Here is an 18,615-nt window from a genome sequence, read left to right as displayed (position 1 = left end):
AGGGAGATTAAAGCAATGCTTAAGTCATTCCGAGACAGCTCACTTAAAGTTTGCTTCACACTCTGTGTAGAGGCAAAACCATGTTACAGTGCCTTTCTATGGCTGCCTGACAATTCCTCTCAGTTCAGTTCAGTTCAGTTCAGGGAATTCAATTAAAGCTGCACGTGCTTCTCATTGACACTGAATGCTTCAGCAAATCAAACTGGCATATTATTAAAAAGCCGTGCTTTTAAATCAGTCTGCATTCATTGTTTCAAGTAATTAATAGGGCCTGTGACTCTTCTTATTACTCTTATTTTAAACCAAACATGTAGGAAGATCACACAAGTCCACAATCTACTAGAAAATTGAGGGCAAATGTTAAATTGAAGCTTTAAATTTAGACATTCCATAGGTTTATTTTTTTAAAACATTCTCTTTTCAAGAAGTCCTAATTGACTTTAATAGGATTGCTGAGAGTTTTTGCTTGTCCAAGTCAGTTAAAAGTCCAAATTGCCGTTTGGAAGTGATTGCTGTGACAGTGTCTTGACCTTTGCATTTACAGATCATTACTATCCCCAATTATTGTGGAGAAATTTGTGATGGTCTAAGCATCAAAAGAAACAATCTGCATTGAAGGAACAGCTTTCACACTTAGTAGTAGATAGAACTGTAGCACCACAAACTTGTCAAGCATTTTATTTCTTTAACTGATTTTTGCCTTTGGAAATGATGTAGGTTCTTGACATTAATGTTTAAAAGTGTAGTTACAATTTCATGTTTTACTCAAATGTTTTAAATTATGACATTTGCTAACCATTCAGTATTTGAAACATGAGTCATTGTACAAAAGCAATGTGGTCATGACCTTATAACCCATTCCACAAAACCATGCCCTTAAGCCTCAATGGTTATATTTCATACCACATAAAACACACTTCGATTTGCCAAATCTGACCACAGTCCTGACTCTGCAATCAGGGTAATTCCATTTATCAACAATGAACTCATAACTTTTCGAATAAAGTGAACTTCAGTTGGCTAAACAAAAATTGTCTGTATTTTTCATAAAAAAGACTTCCTCAGCTCCAAGATATAGAAGCAATGTCAATTGTACAGAATGTTAGCAAAGTTGAAAAAAAAATGAAAAGCTAGATAAAATTAATAGGTAGGTTTATTCTGTACTGTGGGCCAAAAGGAAGCTAAGATGGCAAGTTTACAGAAGAAGATATTCAATCCATGCTGAGGATTCTCATGATACTTTTTTTTTCCTCTGTGCATTTTAAATTTGTTATAATTCTAGCAAAGTGATTAGATTTTAATTTTTATCAGAAGTTGTCTTTTTTGAGTGAGACTCATTTAGTCCTCTATTTCAATGTTTTATCAGACCTTGTACGCTTTCTCTAATCGTTTAGAATAAAGACTAGTCAGTTCAACATGGGCAGGATCTTGGATCAGTGCCTGTTGTCTGATGGAGATGATAAGATGACGGTTGAGGTGGATGTGAGTTCAGCAGTTGTTCATGATGTATTTTTGGGTTCTGAAGACTTGTACTGAGTGGTGAGATGGCATGGGCATTCATAAAATGGTATTTTCCTAAGTTTCCTGGAAACGAGATGGATCCATCCCTTGGAATTTTTTTTACTTGTTGCAACATATTTATTCTGTGTATTCAGAAGTACGCTTTAAATGTCCACACTGCATTTCTGTCACCCAACTTTTAACCTAATTTGCGAACCCACTTTAACTGACTGTGCTTTCGTGCCCTCCTAATTATTGTCCTTAAGTTTAAAATACTTGTCTTGAACTCATTCCCTCTACCTCAAACTGAATAGAAAATTAACATGTTTATGGAATGCGCTGCCGGAGGAAGTGGTAGATGCCAATACAATTACAACATTTCAAAGACATTTGGACAGGTACATGGATAGGGAAGCTTTAGAGGGATGTGGGCCAAATGCAGGTAAATGGGACTTGTTCAGTTTATGAAACATGGTTGGTATGAATGAGTTGACCAATGGGTGGGACCCCATGCTTTTTCTCCCAAGCCAGCATTTATTGCCCATCTCTACTTGTCCAGAGGGCAGTTGTGAGTCAAACGTACTCCTGTGGATCTGGAGTCACATGTAGGCCAGACCAGGTAAGGATGGTAGTTTCTTTCCTTAAAGGACACTAGCGAACCGTTGTGTGAACTAAAAATGTTATACATAGCATCTAGCTTAACAAAAGGCATAACATTTCACAAAGCTGAGTAGTTGGTTAGAAGGTTGAGCAGAATATAAGAAACAGCAAAGAATGACTAAAAGATTAATTAAGAAAAAATTGTGTATGAGCCAGCCCAGAAAAAAAAATTGAAAAATGTAAGAGTTTCTATAGATATTTAGAAAACAGTTAATAAAGTGAATATTGCTCCTATTGAAAATAAGTCTGGGAATTAATGTTTGAAAATAAAGAGATGGCAGATGAATTGAACAGGTATTTTTCATCATTCTTACCTGTAAAGGATACAAGTAACATCCCAGAAGTATCTGTAAATTAGGAAATCGGAGAAAGGAACCAAAGAAAATTACAGTAACTCAGTGGTAATGAATATTTTGCTGGAATCTATCAAGTTTCCACGTCCTGATGGATTTCATTCTTGGGTTTTAAAAGAAGTGATTATTGAGATAGTTGCTACGTTACTTCTAATTTTACAAAATTCCTGAAATTTGAGAAAGATCTCAAATGTAACTGCTTTACTCAAAAAGGGAGGGAAACACGGCAGGATACTACAGACCAGTTAGTATAACATCTGTCACAGGGAAAATGTTAGGACCTGTTATAAAAATGTTATCGCAGGGAGCTTAGGATACTTCAAGATATTCAGGCAGAGTGAACATGGTTTTGTGAAATGGAAATCATGTGTTACGAATATATTGGGCTTCCTTGAGGAAGTTACATGCAATGGATTAAGAGAAGTGGTGAATGTATGAAGTTAAATTTCCAAAAGATTTTTGATAAATTGCCATATCAAAGGTTATTGTGCAAAGTAAAGACTTGTATTCTATGGGGTAATATTTTGGCATGGATGGAAGAGTGGCTGGTTAACTTGAAATAACAGGCATAAAGGTGTTTTTTTCTGTTTGACAAAATGTAATGTGTGCAATGTCCCAGTGATCAGTGCTAGGTCTGCACCATTTACAAATTATATAAAAATGATTTGGATGAAGGGAAGAGAGTTATGGATGCTGAATTTGTTGATGACGCAAAATAAGTATGAAAATCAGTTATGAAGTTGACAGATGGAGACTACAAAAGGATATAGATATGCCAAATGACTAGGCAAAGATGTGGCAAATGGCGCATAATGTCAGAATATGTGCGATTGTTGTTCATGCGAAAATGGACAAAGAAGCAGAAGATCTGGGTTACCTGGTGTATACTCAAGAGGTTGCTGCCATACCCTCTTGAAGTGTTAGAAATCACAAAGACTACTTAGTCTAATGTAGTCAAGGAGAATCACTTCCTGCTCTAACCAGAAGAAGCTTTTGGAGCTAACAGAATATAGTTTGTTGCATGTTAGCAATTAATTATAGGTAACATTGATATCATAGAATCCCTACTGCGTGGAAGCAGGTCATTCAGCCCATTGGGTCCACACCAATCCAAACAAGACCATCTCACCCCTTCTACTCTATCCCTATAACCCTACATTTCCCATGACTAATCCACCTAGCCTGCACACCCCTGTACCTTATGGGCAATTTAGCATGGCCAATCCACCTAACCTCTACGTCTTTGGAGTGTGGGAAGAAACCCACACAGACATGGGGAGAATGTACAAATTCTACACAGCTGCCTGAGACTGGAATCAAATCTGGGTCCCTAGTGCTGTGAGCCACTGTGCCACCCCTGATATAATAGGAACTTTGAGGTCCAGATGTTAGGTTGACTGCTTCAAGATCCTAAGCTGTTCTCTCCACAAGCTCAAGTGATATCATCATGGAGTGGTGCTCATGGATGCCTTTAGTATTAACCCTTTCAGAGCCTTAAAGAAGAATTAACCTTATTTCACCCATTCCAAATGACCCTATTATCCTCTCCTTATTATAACATTCAGCAAGTTCAACTCCAAGACTGTCATTTGCACTGCTTTCTACAGGGATCTTCCAATGTATCTATCACTCTTTTTGTGGACTTTTTGGTATTGATCATAAGTGTGACCTTTTACGAGCTTATGCCTGTGGTCCCTGTCTTCTTTTGCAATTTGATTTAGTCATTCTCATTACTGTTTTGTGTCTTATATCAGGAAAGTGTGATATTTATAAAATTGCCTGACAGAGACCTGTTGTGAAAGCCTTGTAGTCTGTTTTTCTAATTGTCTTCATACCGAAGACCGTCAGTACTGGTGGATGTGGGGGTCATCTTTTCTCACAGGTCGGCGCAACATCGAACGCCGAAGGGCCTGTACTGCGCTGTAATGTTCTATGTTCTATGTTCTATGTTCAATGCTTGAATGTCTTCATTGTATGTTAGTGACAGAACTGGATCCAGTGCTCAAGTCTAACTGAATTTGGCTTGATCATGCCTTCTTCTGACTTGTCTTCTCATCTTTTGGCTATGATATTTAATATTTCATTAGCTGTTTTGATTGCTGCTGGAGATGTTGACCATTGAGCCTCCTCAACTCCAATGTCTCTTTCAACTTTAGCACTGGCATTTTCAGCATGGACCACTGTTTATTTTACTAATTCTCCTTTACTCTTTATGGCACCTTTATATTTATATTGGTTTTAAATTTCATCTGTTGTTTCTCACACTTGCATATTTTGTCTAGCTCTCACTGTAGCTGCTGAACTGTCTCCTCTGATTCCGTTGCCTCTCCAAGTTTGGTACCATCTGCAAATTTGTTCAATCTGCATTTGTTTTGTGAGTTTAGATTATTGATGTGAATTAGAAACAGTGATGGTCCACCCCTGGAGCATTTCGCTCAGTACTTCTCCTACCACCCTGATCCTGAAATGATTTGTCCAGAAGTGTCCGATACTACCCTTTAAACTGGTTAATTCTCCTGATTTGTATCACTCCCTGTGGTGAAGGATTTTGCCTCTACTTCTGACTGATATAACTATGCAGTTAAGGAAGTATGAAAGGGTGACTGTAAGCTCATTCGGTGCCACATTTTAATATTGTTCCAACATGCTCTGTCATTATAACATTCCAGCCTCAGAACTTTGACAACAACATCATTTTTGCAGCAGTCCTTGCGTAACCCCAGCGCCAAGTGTTGTTTCCCATGACTGGGAAGCTCCGTAAATATCTAACTGCACATCAGCTCTACTCTTTGGTAACTGTCTTTAATACTGGCAGAAGAGAAAATGATTATTCTAAGAAAGCACAAGTGGTATTTCCAGACTTGGAGACAATAAGGACTGCAGATGCTGGAAGCCAGAGTCTATAGGTGTGAGGCTGGCAAAGCACAGCAGGTCAGACAGCATCAGAAGAGCAGGAAAGTCAACGTTTTGGGCTGAGACCCTTTATCAGGACTGGGGAACGGAAGGTGGGTGGGGCTGGGGGGGGTGCGAAGGGTCACAGAGATGGTGATAGGTGGATGCAGATAGAGGGTTATTGCAATTGGTCCATGGGAAGGGTGGAGCAGATTGGTGAGTGGGAAGATGGACAGGTTAGGTCTGGTCGGGGAGGTAACGAGGAGGGGGAGGGGCGGGTGTGGGTTAAGGCTGGAGATAGAGGGATTTTGAAACTGGTGAAGTCAATATTAAGGCCATTGGGATGTAAGCTCCCAAGGCAAAATATCAGGCGCTGTTTCTCCAGTTTACGTTTAGCAGAGGAGGCCAAGGATGGACATGTTGTCAGGAGAATGGGAATTAAAATGGATGACAACTGGAAGGTTGGGTTGGTTGACGCGTTCAGAACGCAGATACTCTGCAAGCTGGACCCCGAGACTGTGTTTGGTCTCCCATGGATCTTTGTTCCTTGAACAAGATCCTTGTTCTTCCAGATAGTTGTGGTCGTGGGTTTGGAAGGTGCTGTCTGAGGATCTTTGGTGAATTTCCACAGTGAATCTTGCAACTAGTACACACTGCTGCTACTGAGCTTCAGTGGTGGAGGGAGTGGAGGTGTCAAACTTCTTGAGTGTTGTTAGGGCTGCACCCATCCAGGCAAGTGCAGAGTATTCCATCACACTCCTGACTTGTGCCTTGTAGATGGGGAACAGGCTTTGGGGAGTCAGGAAGTGAGTTACTCGCCGCAGTATTCCCAGCTTCTGACTGATTTTTCCAGTTATCGAGTCTTGGAGCTATACAGCATGGAAATAGACCCTTTGTTCCAACTCGTCCATGCCAATCAGATATCCTAAAGTAATCTAGTCCCATTTGCCAGCATTTGGCCCATAACTCTTTAAATCTTTCTTATTCATATACTTATCCAGATGCGTTTTAAATGTTGTAATTGTATCAGCCTCCACCACTTCCTCTGGCAGCTCATTCCACACACACACATGAACCTCTGCATGAAAATGTTGCCCCTTAAGTCTCTTTTTAAAGCTTCCCCCTTTCACTTTAAACCTATGCCGTTTAGTTTTGGACTCCGCTACTCTGGAGAAAAGACGTTGGCTATTCACTCTATCTATATCCCTCATGATTTTATAAATTTCTGTAAGGTCACCCGTAAGGCTCCAACACTTCAGGGAAAATAGTCCCAGCCTATTCAGCCTCTCCCTACAGTTCAAACCCTTCAATCCTGGCAACATCCTTGTAAATCTTTTCTGAACCCTTTCAAATTTCACAACATCCTTCCTATAGCAGGGAGACTGGAATTGAACACAGTATTCCAATAGTGGCCTAACCAATGTCCTGTACAGCAACAACATGCCCTCCTAACTCCTCTACTCAATGCACTGACCAATAAAGGCAAGTATACCAAACACCTTCCTCGCTATCTTATCTACCTGCGACCCAGTATCGATCCTTGTGGCACATCGCTGGTCACAGGCCTCCAGTCTGAAAAGCAACCTTTCATCACCACCCTCTGTCTTATACCTTTGAGCCAGTTCTATATCCAAATGGCAGTTCTCCCTCTATTCCATGTGACCTAACCTTGCTATCCAGCCTACCATGAGGAACTTTGTTGAACAACTTACTGAAGTCCATATAGATCATGTCCACTGCTGTGCCCGCATCAGTCCTCTTCAGTACTTATTCCAAAAACTCCATTAACTTAGTAAGCATGACTTCCCACGCACAAAGCTATGTTGACTATCCCTAACCAGTACCTGCCTTTCAAACAGCTGTAAATTCTGTCTGCCAGGATTCCCTCCAACAACTTACCCACCGCTGATGTTAGGCTCACTGGTCTATAGTTCCCTGGCTTTTCCTTACCATGTTTGTTAAATAGTGGCAACACATTAGCCACCCTCCAGTCTTCAGCCACCTCACCTGTGGCTATCGATGATACAAATATCACAGCAAGGGGCCAAGCAAACACTTCCCTGGCTTCCCACAGTGTTCCAGGGTATACCTGATCAGTTCCTGGGGATGTATCCACCTTTATGTGTTTTAAAACATCCAGCACCTCCTCCTCTGTCATAAGGGCACTTTTCAAGATGTTGCTATTTATTTCCCCTCGTTCTCTCGCTTCCATATCCTTCTCCCCAGTAAACACTGATGGAAAATACTTGTTTAGTATCTTTCCCATCTCCTGCAATTCAACAGATAGCCAGCCTTGCATCTTTAAAGGGCCCTATTCTCTCCCTAGTTACTCTTTTGCCCTTAATGTATTTGTGGAGTCTCTTTGGATTCTCCTTAACCCTATTTGCTAAAGCTATTTCATGTCCCCTTTTTGCCCTCCTGATTTCCCTCTTAAATATACTTCTACTGTCTTGGTACTCTCCTAGGGATTCACTCGATCTCTGTTGTCTATACCTGGTATATGCTATATAAAAACCAAAAGAACTACGGATGCTGTAAATCAGGAACAAAAACAGAAGTTGCTGGAAAAGCTTAGCAGGTCTGGCAGCATCTGTGAAGAAAAAATCAGAGTTAACGTTTCGGAACTGGTGACCCTTCCTCAGAACTGATGGTGGCTGGAAAAACGTCAGTTTAAATGTAGAAAATAGGGAGGGGGGTGGGGTAGGGAGTAAACAATAGGATAGAGCCCGAAGAGAGAGAAGAGCAGTTGAATAGACAAAGGAGTTGATAACGATCTAGCTAGGAGGGTGAATAGTTGTTAATGGGGACTGTTAGTGACTAACAATAGCCAGTGTGTAATGGCAGGCTATGTGATAACAAGGCCTGGTGTGTGGGCTAGGGGTCTAGGACATGGGAGAGTTTAGACTTCCTTCAAGAGTAGGTCAAGTTTTGCCCCTTCCTGATGTAGCTTCCTTCTTTTTCTTGAGCAGAACCTGAATTTCTCTAGTCATCCAGCATTCCGTACACATCCAGCCCTAACAGGAACATACTGTCTCTGGACTCTCCCTATCCTATTTTTGAAGGCTTCCCACTTCTCTTCCATCCTTTTACCTGCAAATCAACTTTTGAAAGTTCTCGCCTAATACCGTAAAAATTGGCCTTCCTCCAGTTTAGAACTTTAACTTTTAAATCCAGTCTATCCTTTTCCATCACTATTTTGAAACTAATAGAATTATGGTCACCGGCCCCAAAGTGCTCCCTCATTGACACCTCAGTCACCTGCTGTGCCTTATTTCCCAAGAATAGTTCAAGTTTTGCATCTTCTCTAGTAGGTACATCCACGTACTGAATCAGAAAATTTTCATGTACAAACTCAACAGATTCCTGTCTATCTAAACCCTTAACACTAAGGCAGTCCCAGTATGTTTGGAAAGTTAAAATCACCTACCGTTACCACCTGAGATAACAAGGTGCAGAGCTGGATGAACACAGCAGGCCAAGCAGCACCAGAGGAGCAGGAAGGCTGACGTTTCGGGCCCACCACCTTATTATTCTTTCAGGTACCTAAGATCTCCTTACAAATTTGCTTGTCAATTTCCCACTGACTTTGGTGGGGGGTCTATAGTACAATCCCAGTAAGGTGATCATCCCTTTCTTATTTCCCAGATCCACCCAAATAATTCCCCCAGACGTACTCCCAGGAATATCCTCTTTAAGTACGGCCGTAATGGCATCCCTAATCAAAAATGCCACTCCCCCTCATCTCTTGCCCCCCTTTCTATCCTTCCTGTAGCATCCTGGGGGTTACCATTGACCAGAAACTCACCACAGTGGGTACAAGAGCAGGTCAGAAGCTAGGCGAGTAACTCACCTCCTGACTCCCCAAAGCCTGTCCACCACCTACAAGGCACAAGTCAGGAGTGTGATGGAATACTCCCCACTTGCCTGGATGGGTGCAGCCCCAACAACACTCAAGAAGCTTGACACTATCCAGGACAAAGCAGCTCGCTTGATTGGCACTACATCCACAAGTATTCACTCCCTCCACCACCGATGCTCAGTAGCAGCAGTGTGTACTATGTACAAGCTGCACTGCAGAAATTCACCAAAGATCCTCAGACAGCACCTTCCAAACCCATGACCGCTGCTGTCTAGAAGGACAATGGCAGCAGATATATGGGAACACCACCACCTTGAAGTTCCCCTCCAAGCCACTCATCATCCTGACTTCTTCACTGTCACGGGGTCAAAATCCTGAAATTCCCCCCCAAAGGCATTGTGGGTCAACCTATAGCAGGTGGACTGCAGCGGTTCAAGAAGGCAGCTCACCACCATATTCTGAAGGGTAGCTAGTGACAGGCAAGAAATGCTGGCCAGCCGGTGATGCCCATGTCCCATAAATAAACAAAAAAAAAAGAAAAAAATATATACCCTCGAACATTAAGCTGCCAGTCCTGTTCATCCCATAGCCACATTTCTGTAATTGCTATGATATCCCAGCCCCATGTTCCTAACCATGCCCTGAGTTCATCTACCTTACCTGTCAGGCCACCTGCATGGAACTAAATGCAGTTTATAGCTGCTGTGTTTATGTGGTGAGTCCTGTTGAGTTTCCTATCAATGATAACCCCCAGGATATTGATAGTGGGGTATTCAGTGATGATAACACAATTGTATGTTAAGGGGTGGCGGTTAGATTGTCTCTTATTGGTGGTGGTCATAGCCTGGCATTTGTACGGCACAAATATTACTTGTCACTTGTCAGCCCAAAAGTCTGGATATTGTCATGATCTCTTTGCATTTGAACATGGATTTTCAGTATCTGAGGCGTTGTGAATGGTGCTGAATGTTGTGCAATCGTCGGTGAACTTCCCTACTTCTGACCTTATGATGGAGGGAAGGTCATCGATGAAGCAGCTGAAGATGGTTGGGCCTGGACGTTATTGTGAGGAACTCCTGCAGAGATGTCCTGGACTTCAACCGACTGATCTCCAACAACCAAGCCCATCATCCTATGTGCCAGGCCTGACAACCACCGGAAAGTTTGCCCCCGATACCCATTGACTCCAGTTTTGCTAGGGCTCCTTGGTGCCACACTCGGTCGAATACAGCCTTGATATCAAGGGCTGTCACTATCACTTCATGAAGACAAATGGAATCATTAGTAAATTAAACCAAATGATATGCTATAAGTGGCTTGAAGAAATAATTAATGCCTGTTTCAGAAGTTACTCAGGGATTTGGTAAGCATGTAGATCAGTGTTGTATAACAATGGGAAGAGATGTGATGGTCTTAGTGATCTTTATCTGTTCCTAAAATTTCTTACAACACAGACTGTACCAAGAATGTATTAGTTCTTGGCACAGTCATACGGCAAGATGCCTGAGGCAGTGGAAGCTTAGCCTGCTAATAATCACAACCGCTCATTGTATGTATCAACCATTAGGAAACGTAACACTGAACATGTAATGTTGCATGCTATGGAATATGGAAATATAAGAAAAAGATTTTAAAGATATTTCATTTCTCAACACTGTATAGTTCTATCCAGATGTTATGTGCTGAAGTAATATGGCTTCACCATCACCACCTGTTCTTCTGATGATCTCATTCAAAAATGGAGTATGGGAAACTAGCCTTTAATTGTGCCCTTGACATTTCTTTCCTCTGACATTAAGCATAGTAAAATTTAATCAAACTGCCTGTGCTTTTTCTAGCAATTTTTCACTTAAGGCTCAATCATAGACTCTGCATCTCCTACTCTTCATGCACTATTCTGAAAGTAACCCTTTAATCTCTGTCAGTGAACGTCCAACCGAAATCAGCTTCTGCTATTTTCCATTGTGGTGTAAGGTTACATTCCAAAGCTACTGCTTAATGAAATCCCAATGTAAGCCTGCAGTGTGGGAGCTGGTCAGGAAGGAGGAAGGCAAGAAAAAGAGAGAGACAATTGAAAGGATAAAAGAGTTACATGGAGAGTGAAATAAATCGAGCCTTTTAAAGAAAAATAAATGTTATCATCAAACATCTATGAAGAATTTCACTGCGTTGGTTATCAAGTATTTTATTAGCTTCAATTTGGTAATTACAATGAATATTTGTGACCGTTAAGGAACAATCTCCTCAAACAGTTTTAACTTTATTTAGTATTAGATCAGAATTATATTCTGTGACTTGAAAAGGCATTCTGCACTGTGCAGACAATATAATTTCTGGGGATTTATTGAATGATGTCCAGCAGTTAATGCATTGTTTGTTGCTACTTTCAGTTATGCAGACCAGGTTCGATGCCTAGTTTTAGCTAATCATAGGAGCACTAATTTAGCCAAAATATCTCCAGAGACCAAATTCCAGATATCCCACCCCAAACCTAGCACCTACTATTTTGTCAGGGGCTGAACAGGGACAGGTTGTACATTGCACATGTTCACAGACACAATCGCACAAGGTGAAGCACAGACTGTCTTCTGTCTTCAAACAGATTCAGTTTTTGCTAAATATAACCTGTGGTCGTTACAGTTTTCCGGCAAGGTTGGATTCCTTTCTGGAGAGAAGGTACCTTTCTGGGTAATTCCAGTGACACTTGGGGAAGAGGTCAGGTGTCCTTTTGGGGGATGAACCTTTTTGTGGAGGTCACTTCCTATTTGGGATTGTTATAACTGGAATGCATATGTGTAAAAGAGTTGTCAGGAAAACTGTCAAAAGCATTGGAACCGATAACCTTCCAAAGCATTTCAAATTTCTTGGCTTTTTTTCTTTTTACTCTCACGCAAATTGGTGGCAGAGTAAGACACTCCATTCGGAGCTCCTCTGCTCCGTCCAATCTTTTCTTTCATTTTGCTCCTTCCTGCTTTTTATTCAACTGATGACTTTGACTTACCTGGAGAGAATGGAGGAGCCAGCGAGCTCCGGGGCTAATCCCAAAGCCATGGAGAAGCAGTCCCAGAGAAACCTTACGTTGGAGCAGCTGAGACCTAGTGAGGAGCAGGCTGGGGGCTGGGACGGTTATTGGACGGGGTCTGGTGCAGGCGGTCAGACCACTTGTGGAAGCCCCTGTGCTCAGCTACTGCAACATAATGTTTATGTGTCATTTGTTTATAAGACTGTAATGAACTATCCTTTTAAGTATGTCTTATTTCTGTAAAGTAATGCAACTACTTTGCTTATTCCTTTTTTTGTGTCTAAGATTTGTATCTAGGTACTTGTACCTAAGATGACAGGACGGTGGATTGACCATGCTAAATTGTCCGTAGCGTCGGGAATGGGTCTGGGTGGGATACTCTGAGGGTCGGTGTGGACTTGTTGGGGCTGAAGGGCCTGTTCCCATACTGTAGGGATTCTATGATATATTCTATGATATGATGCTATAAGAAGCAACATTGTACAACTCTTCACTGTACTCCTGTACGTCTGTACTTGAGTACACATGACAATAAAGGATACTCTCTTCTATATTCTGTTCTATTGAAAAAGAAGTCTGCAGTTTTAAACAAAAATCAAACTTGTTATTTTGCTCTGTTATTGCCTTCAGTTTGAACTTATTAACAGGATTTATGATCCACAACCTATCATTATCACAGAGGTGCCTTGAAGTTCAAAATTGGATCAACACCTCCATATGTTTATAAAGTATTTGACAAGAGGCAATGAATGCAGAAGTTTGTTTCTTGAGTGATTAAGTAGCTGAAGTAAGTTCTACGTAATAAATGGGTTTCTACCAATTGGTTTTTTAAAAAAAAAAATCATCACTAGGTATTTAGATTTTTGTGTAATTTTAACTCACCATGGGTCCTGAGATCTGTCATACTGGATGAGTTACCATGGGTGATGAAAGAACCAAGGGTAGTTACTGAGGAGCTGAGTTGGCATGAGTTGGCAAAAAGTGTTAGAAACGGCTTTTGGGGTTGGTGGAAGGGGCAGAGGTTGACATGGAGTGTGAGTGGCCATGATGGTGCAAGTAGGGGCTTGAATGACATGGGTAAGAATTGCAGGGGCATTGGCAGTGTATTGAATATGAGGAGCACCAGTAAGCTGTTTTGGTTTTATTGTTTTATGACAATGTCCCAGATCATCCAGGTTAGCCTTTTCCCACAGCTCACCTCTGTAGTTACCCCTGCGGTTACCTCCACAATATTCCCAGGGTATTGAATCCAACAGCCTCCCACACCCACCAATTCTGAACCAAAATTAGAACATTCATGGCACTTTCTCCCCAGTTAATTTTGCAAAGTTGGGAATTTTCCCATCTCTGTGCTCCTGACTTGGGAACAAAAATTCAAGTCATTGTAGAAACAAAAGCAGGCCTTGGGGGTATGGTTTGTTGTTCATTTGCTTTCAGTGCTAAGGAGCACAAAAGTCAGACTGAACTCCTGCTCCAGATTGCTACCAGTGAATCCTGCTTCCTATAGATGGTTAGCCACTGAACACTGGTTCTGTTTGTTCAGACAATACAACTGGTAACTTGGAGCCAATAGAGGCACCTCCAAGTATATAAGTCTGTAACTTTTAGGGGAGAAAATAGAAGCAGCTTGGCTAAATAATCTATCTATGGTATCTTTGGTAACATTGCAAATATTTTCTTTAATTTCAGAAGGAAGGACATACTATAGAAGAATTGGCAGCAATGTAACCCTGCAGTGTGAGACATCTGACAGCCATACTCCAGTGATATGGAGGTTTAATGGACATGTGATAGGCCACAAGGACGACCAGCTTCTTCAAGGCTCTAATCTTACCCTCCGAAACATAGATACAGCACAAAGTGGAACCTATAGCTGCCATGAAAAGCACAGCGGAAGGTTGAAAAATCAAATAATAATCCAAGCTGGAAGTAAGTGCTTTTTAAGCATTTATTTTTGATGGAATCCAAAAAAAAGTGACATCTTTTAAGGAAACTAGCCTACTGTGTACATAAATGATCCTGGAATAATGTGACTGAAAAGTCTTACAAAACAGCTTATGGTGAAGGAAACTAAGTCTGTCAATGGCAGAATAATGACCTCAGTAACAACCACTGAGTGTGTTGCCATAACTTTTCCGTATATTAGTAAAACATCAGCTCAGTGCAAGTGTAAGGAAGCCATATCAATCCACTTACTTTTGCTTAAAAACCTCACTGTTAAACTACTGCCTCTAATTGCTGGAAATTTTGGAATCCTGTGTACCCTGAAAGGTGAAATGTTTGAATTTTATTGAAAACAAATGAAACTTTAGACTTCCCGTACTAACGATGTTGGATTCCTCAGCTTGTGTCACTGTTAAAGACAGATTATGTAAGATTCAGAGTTCTAACCATCGTAATTGTACAGCAGCTTTGGGGTTACCAAGCTTTTTGTTGTTTAAACACTGGAACAGTAATGTCTACCAGACATGCCCAGCAGGCCCATCAGTATCCATAAAAAGAAAAGTCAGGTTAGTGTTTTGGCTATCAACGACTTGTCAGAATTGAAGAGTCTGCACTTGAAACAATAATCTATATTTTCTCTCTTCATCTACTGAGAAGCCTGCTGCATATTTTCAGCCCATTTTTATTTTAGATTTCCACCGTTTGTAGGGTTTAAGTCTTTTTCTGACTTGTACTGTCATTTAACAAGGTAGAATCAAGTTAGTTCCCAACTAGAGGTAAATCTGTGCTGCTAACTTTAGAAAAAAGAGGTTGGAAAAGATAAGTAGAATAGACTACTACAAACAAAATAGAAATTAAGGTTAATTCTAACATTGAAAATAAATAATCAATTGTTTGGAGTAAACTAAAGTACACTATTCACAAGCAATCTAGGATTATGTGATTACTGATGTGCGTGTAGGAGACTGTAGTGGTGTCTCATGGGAAGTGTGGTTAGCACTGCAAAGGGGGATGATTTACACCATCTGAAAGTTACATAACATTTGATGGCAGTAAGTTGTGTAAAATTACTTGTACCGTTACAGCAGTTGTCCTTCAGTACTTGATTGAAGTGTTAATCTACATTGCTTGCTTAAGACCCAGGGTGAGGTTTGAAGTCGTAATATTTTTCATCCAGCAGTGAAATACAACCACTGAGATGAGCTGACATGCAAGTCAGGCGAACCCTTTAGACAATATACTACAATGACTTACATTTCTGTAGCATTCCTTGTTGCAAGGTCCTTTAAAGAACAACAATAGAAACAGCAGTAGGAATAAGCGAAAAGAAAAATAAGAAATGAAGGCACAAACCGTTAAAGAGAAAAACAGAGTCTTTTTGAATAGGAAAGGATATGTGCCAAAGGAAAAATGCTCCAGAGGGCAAAATATTCTAAAGCAGTGCAAACACACCGGTAGATTTATTTCAAGCTTAAAAAAAATCACTATCTTCCTTTTGACTTGAGGGTTCCTGACCAGCTTGGGGGGGGAAAAAACTGCCTTTTTCTAAGGCTACTGGTTTATCACAATCTGAATTGGATTCACTCTGTTCTACATGTCTAAATTTAACTGCTGCTCACCTGGCAAACTTTGACATTGGAAGAGAAATGTGATTCAGTTTTGAACTGAAGCAATAACTACTGCATAGTTATTGGTACAGCAGAAAGTTACTTGATGATGGAAGTTGCTGCAAGCCCATTAATTATAGAGTTGGTAGCTCGACCTTTTTTTTAATAATTAGTTTTCTTGATGTCATCATTTCCTCTGACTTTAAATGGGACTCTTACTGCCAAAACTGTCACCAGAAAGATTTTTTTTCTCTCAAAACTTTTGTTGAAGCAGCATTCAGTTGAAAACCCCCATCCTAGTAATGCTGTTCTGGCACTGTTGTGGCACTCCTGGAATGGATACCAGAAAATGTTTTTCATTAGATAGATGATTCCCTCTTGCCTTTCTCACCTACAAATGTTCTTTACCATGGATAGGAGCAGGATGAGAGAACATAACAAAAAAAAGACATTTTAACTGAATCTGAGCATTTTACTAAACTATCTTTGTTATCTGATAAATTTGCACTTCAAACATACAAAGTTTCAACCTTGACAGGTATTGCCCAAAGCAAGCAAATTAAATTACAGACACATCCAGTTACACATAAACCCAATACATTTAGGCAAATAAACTTTAAATAAATGTTACCGATAAATGAATGGAAAATGAAATAGGATCTCATTGTCTATCTGAACTTTCACATTCACTTCTGTTGGCTGAAAAGTTTTGTTTGTGTTTCCTTAGTAAATTAATAGCTTTTTGTCTCCATAAGTCATGTTACCACAACTTGAATTCAGAACAAGAATCAAGTTCTGCATGAAGCCTGGCTTGTGCTCTTTTGAGTCTACCAAATCCAGTTAATTAAAAGTGATAATAGTATGAAATCATTTGTATTTTGGGAAATTTTCCATTGTAATTATCTAAGTTCAAGAAATTGTGCAACAGGAAATTCTTTCTGTTAATTCAACTTAGTACACGCAAACCTTGGAAAAGTAGATAATACTAGAGAAAAATTGACTGAAAATATTAAGTCCCAAGATAATCTTGACATAAGCCAAATTTTAACAACACAGTTTTTGCTTTATTGAGCAACTTTGATGAAGAGCCAAGGACCATAGTCCAGGACAATACCAAAGTCAAACAAAACCAACTAAGATGAAAAGGTACACTTGAACATAGCTGTTTGATGACTTCAAGCTAAAGATTTAAGAGATTGTAAACTGTAGGATACTTAGTCTTGATTTAGCCAGCATTAATACAAAACTGGTGTATAACCTCAGATGAGAAAGCTCAGTATTCAAATTGAAAATATGACCTTCTGAATTAGTAACACTGTATCATGAAAGGCAATGTGCAAATTCACATTCACTGTGTTTTCTTTTTACTTGTGGGCAATAAACATACTGAGTTAAGATTTCATAGAATTCATACCACTAGTGACTGATGCTATTAAAGTTGTATAGCTTTAATTGGGGATCTTCATAAATTCTATGCATTCTTCGTAAAATTGGATATCCATTGCATTAAAAATAAGATGGTGAATACTCAGGAAAAATGGGAATGAGAGGAAGAAAAAGTAGAGAAGGAAAAGAAAGAATGTGAGACAAATGTATAGCTGTCATTTTGTCATTACACAGAATGACCCAAGTGGGAGCCAGGTACTGTTGCCTGGTTGCATCAACATCAAAACGGGAAAGACAGAATTCTTTAAATCAGATGATGGAAGTTAAAAGTGACCTTCTACTTTTACCACTATCAAAGCAGCAGATACATGGGAAAGCCACCATTTGCAAGTTTATTTCCAAGCCACTTATCATTCTGACTTGGAAATATATTGCTGTCCCCTCAGTATTTTGGTTCAAAGTCCTGGAATTCCCTTCTTAATGATGTTCTGGTCTTCATCAAATGGACTGCAGAGGGTCAAGCAGCATCTTATCACCTCCCTGTCAAGGGCACTTAGGAATGAGCAATAAAATACTGACACAGTCAGCAATGCCCATGTCCCATGAGTGAATAGAATGTGAATATGCTGCTGGGTGCTAAGGCGAACAGTTTAAAAAGCTTGTCTCCATTATTATAAAAACTAAGGGAACTCGGGAAGGGAAGGCCAGTGCTTAAGGCTGGGGAAGGTTGAAGGGATCACCGCATGCCTTTCAAGGAGTGCAGGAAAAGACCTCCCATTCTCCCCTGGATTCCCTGACACTTAAAGCAGAGACAGCCTCACCTCAGGACTCCAGTTTGAATATGTTAATCAGATGTCCCACTTATCCAAGTTAAGGACACTCAAAGCTGGATAAAACAGACAGCAGGCATGAGTTCAGTGTGTTGGATGCATTTCTTGTAGTTAATTCTTTAATCAATGCCAATTGTAACTGCATGAAACATCTCTTTTTCTTTCCCCGTTTTGTTTACATGCGGTTTGTTATATAAATCCTCCAGATGGTCATAAACCCATTAGTTACAGCAGTGGTCCTGTCCTGACATTAGAACATAAAAATTGTCCTGCTCGTGAGTCTTTGTAAACCACAATGTTCTCTTTCTTTTTTGCCCAACAGCGAATACTTAGTTTTATAAGACTCTGTTTCTTCAAGATGTTGATGTGGTTGGATTCTGTGTTTTTTTTTCAGTTTAACAATGCTGCATGCTGTTTGTACAATAGGTACAGGAGGCAAGTAATGATGTGTACTATTACAGTTTACGAGAGTTTTCAATTTAAGTGGCTTTCCAGAAGCTTCTGAGTTCATTTTTGTTAGCTTATAGACTCAGGAATGTCTGTTATTACTTTGATGCAAAGA

The 18,615-nt window shown here is 40.2% G+C and overlaps 1 protein-coding gene across 3 annotated transcripts in view; it reads left to right on the top strand.

The window, feature by feature from the left end:
• cntfr (ciliary neurotrophic factor receptor) overlaps positions 1-18,615 on the top strand; it is a 386,945-nt gene that overhangs the window by 193,132 nt on the left and 175,198 nt on the right. For 2 of the 3 annotated variants that reach the window (XM_048599588.1, XM_020527146.2), the window contains exon 4: positions 13,976-14,215. In XM_048599588.1, the coding sequence (XP_048455545.1) occupies positions 13,976-14,215 (240 nt within the window). The remainder of the gene's footprint in view (positions 1-13,975; positions 14,216-18,615) is intronic. The other variant, XM_048599589.1, reaches the window with a different exon arrangement.

The sequence above is a fragment of the Rhincodon typus genome, chromosome 1 (genome assembly GCF_021869965.1).
Source record: "Rhincodon typus isolate 14 chromosome 1, sRhiTyp1.1, whole genome shotgun sequence".
In the NCBI taxonomy this organism is placed as follows: Eukaryota; Metazoa; Chordata; class Chondrichthyes; order Orectolobiformes; family Rhincodontidae; genus Rhincodon; species Rhincodon typus.
Note: the sequence above shows the minus strand (reverse complement) of the source record. Positions and strands in the feature narration are given on the sequence as shown.